This window comes from Triticum dicoccoides, chromosome 4B (assembly GCF_002162155.2).
Source record: "Triticum dicoccoides isolate Atlit2015 ecotype Zavitan chromosome 4B, WEW_v2.0, whole genome shotgun sequence".
NCBI lineage: Eukaryota > Viridiplantae > Streptophyta > Magnoliopsida > Poales > Poaceae > Triticum > Triticum dicoccoides.
This window is the reverse complement of record NC_041387.1, coordinates 44,909,951-44,911,551: the sequence shown is the minus strand read 5'-3', so window position 1 is coordinate 44,911,551 and position 1,601 is coordinate 44,909,951. Positions and strand designations below refer to the sequence as shown.

Sequence of the window (1,601 nt, the reverse complement as noted above, 5' to 3'; positions counted from 1 at the left end):
GGGGATGTGATCAGTTTGTGTTCATTACAACACAAATACTGTAATTCATGTGCTCATAGAAAAATTAATAATCAAAATCAAATTATAATAGGGGTCCCAGGTTTGACCCCATGGTACAGGCTACATCCTGGGATTTATTCCTCTTCTGAACAAACCGTCATGCAACATTTTCTAATCCTATTTTATGTTTACATCAACCACACATTTTTACTTCTAGATATGAAATGTCCTGTCATTTCCTCGCCTTTTTGCTCCAGATGATTACAATGCTGTTCACACTGTAGTTGAGTGGCATGCCCGCTATAGAACTCTGAACATGTTTACTGATAACCTCTAACAATCAGTTAATTTATGCCCTTTTTTCCTTTTGATGATTCTCTAGCAATCATGTGCTGTTCAAGACCTGGAAACAAATAGTTTGAGTGCGAAACGAACAGGGATTTCTGGTAATCATGTTTTTGCAATCAGCCCTAGAAGATTATGGGAGGAGGTACAGAGTGGGAAATGAATAGTTTTCAGCAGGGAGCTTAAGTGTCGACTTTAAACATTTTTTTGGATACACAACACTGTAACTAAAAATGTCAGCACTTACCATTTTTTTTCTTTTTTTTTCTTTCACCATGTGGATTCAGACTTACTTCCAGAACAACATTTTCATCAAGAGTGACATAGACAAACATTTTGACAACAAGACACAGAGGCTAAGCCGATGCGAATCAGTAAGATCAACACAATTTCTTTTTCCAGTTACATGGCCTTTTTTCTGCATGGGGGCCTGCTCTGTTCTCCTTTTTTTTGTGCCCATCTCACCAACTCTTTTCACATGCATGACCAGTTTTCGTTCCCGGCACTAGAGGTTCTTGACAAGGAGAATCCAAAGGAGTCGGGCCACTACTGGTTGATGGTGTTGAAAATTAGGGACAAGCGTTTCAAGATGCTAGACTCGGCAAGGACGCTCAAAGATAAGGCATTCCTGTCAACCGCAAACAAAATCATGGAGGGGATTAAAGCAAATTGGGAGAAGCACTATAACACCTCAAGCGTGCAGATCAAAGATTGGAAACTACAAGAAATCAAATGCCCAAAGCAGGACAACATGCAAGTCTAGCCTAGCCTGTATATTTTTTCTTTTTCTTTTCACACCCTAAAATGTCTTTTTATTTCCCTGTTAGTAAGGAAGCAAGATCATTTTTAGGCACATGTACACAACTAGTAAGAAAAACAGCAACATAAGTTAATATCATCACCATGTCGCCTAACACATCGCCCCAATCGCCCACACAACCACACTTCCCCTTGAATATCACACAAGCCTGGCCATACCAAACTCGCCCACTCCTGACAGGTCGCCTAACCTGTCGAGCTACTCGCCCACACGCACCTGACACCCCTTGAAAATCGCCTAAAGCCGACAATACCAACTCGCCCACCACCGGCGTACTATGTCGCTTAACCAGTTGACCTAGTCGGCCACACACACCCCACACACCTCGGAAATCGCCTAAGCCCGGCAATACCACCTCACGCCACCCCCGGCATGCTAGGTCGCCTAACTTGTTGACCTAGTCGCCCACACAAGACCCTCACACCCCTCGAAAATC

The 1,601-nt window shown here is 42.8% G+C and overlaps 1 protein-coding gene across 1 annotated transcript in view; it reads left to right on the top strand.

The window, feature by feature from the left end:
- Positions 1 to 1,601, top strand: part of LOC119292487 — a 7,685-nt gene that overhangs the window by 2,543 nt on the left and 3,541 nt on the right. The window contains exons 4-6 of the mRNA XM_037571313.1: positions 383 to 490; positions 633 to 719; positions 836 to 1,098. Of these exons, the coding sequence (XP_037427210.1) occupies positions 383 to 490; positions 633 to 719; positions 836 to 1,098 (458 nt within the window). The remainder of the gene's footprint in view (positions 1 to 382; positions 491 to 632; positions 720 to 835; positions 1,099 to 1,601) is intronic.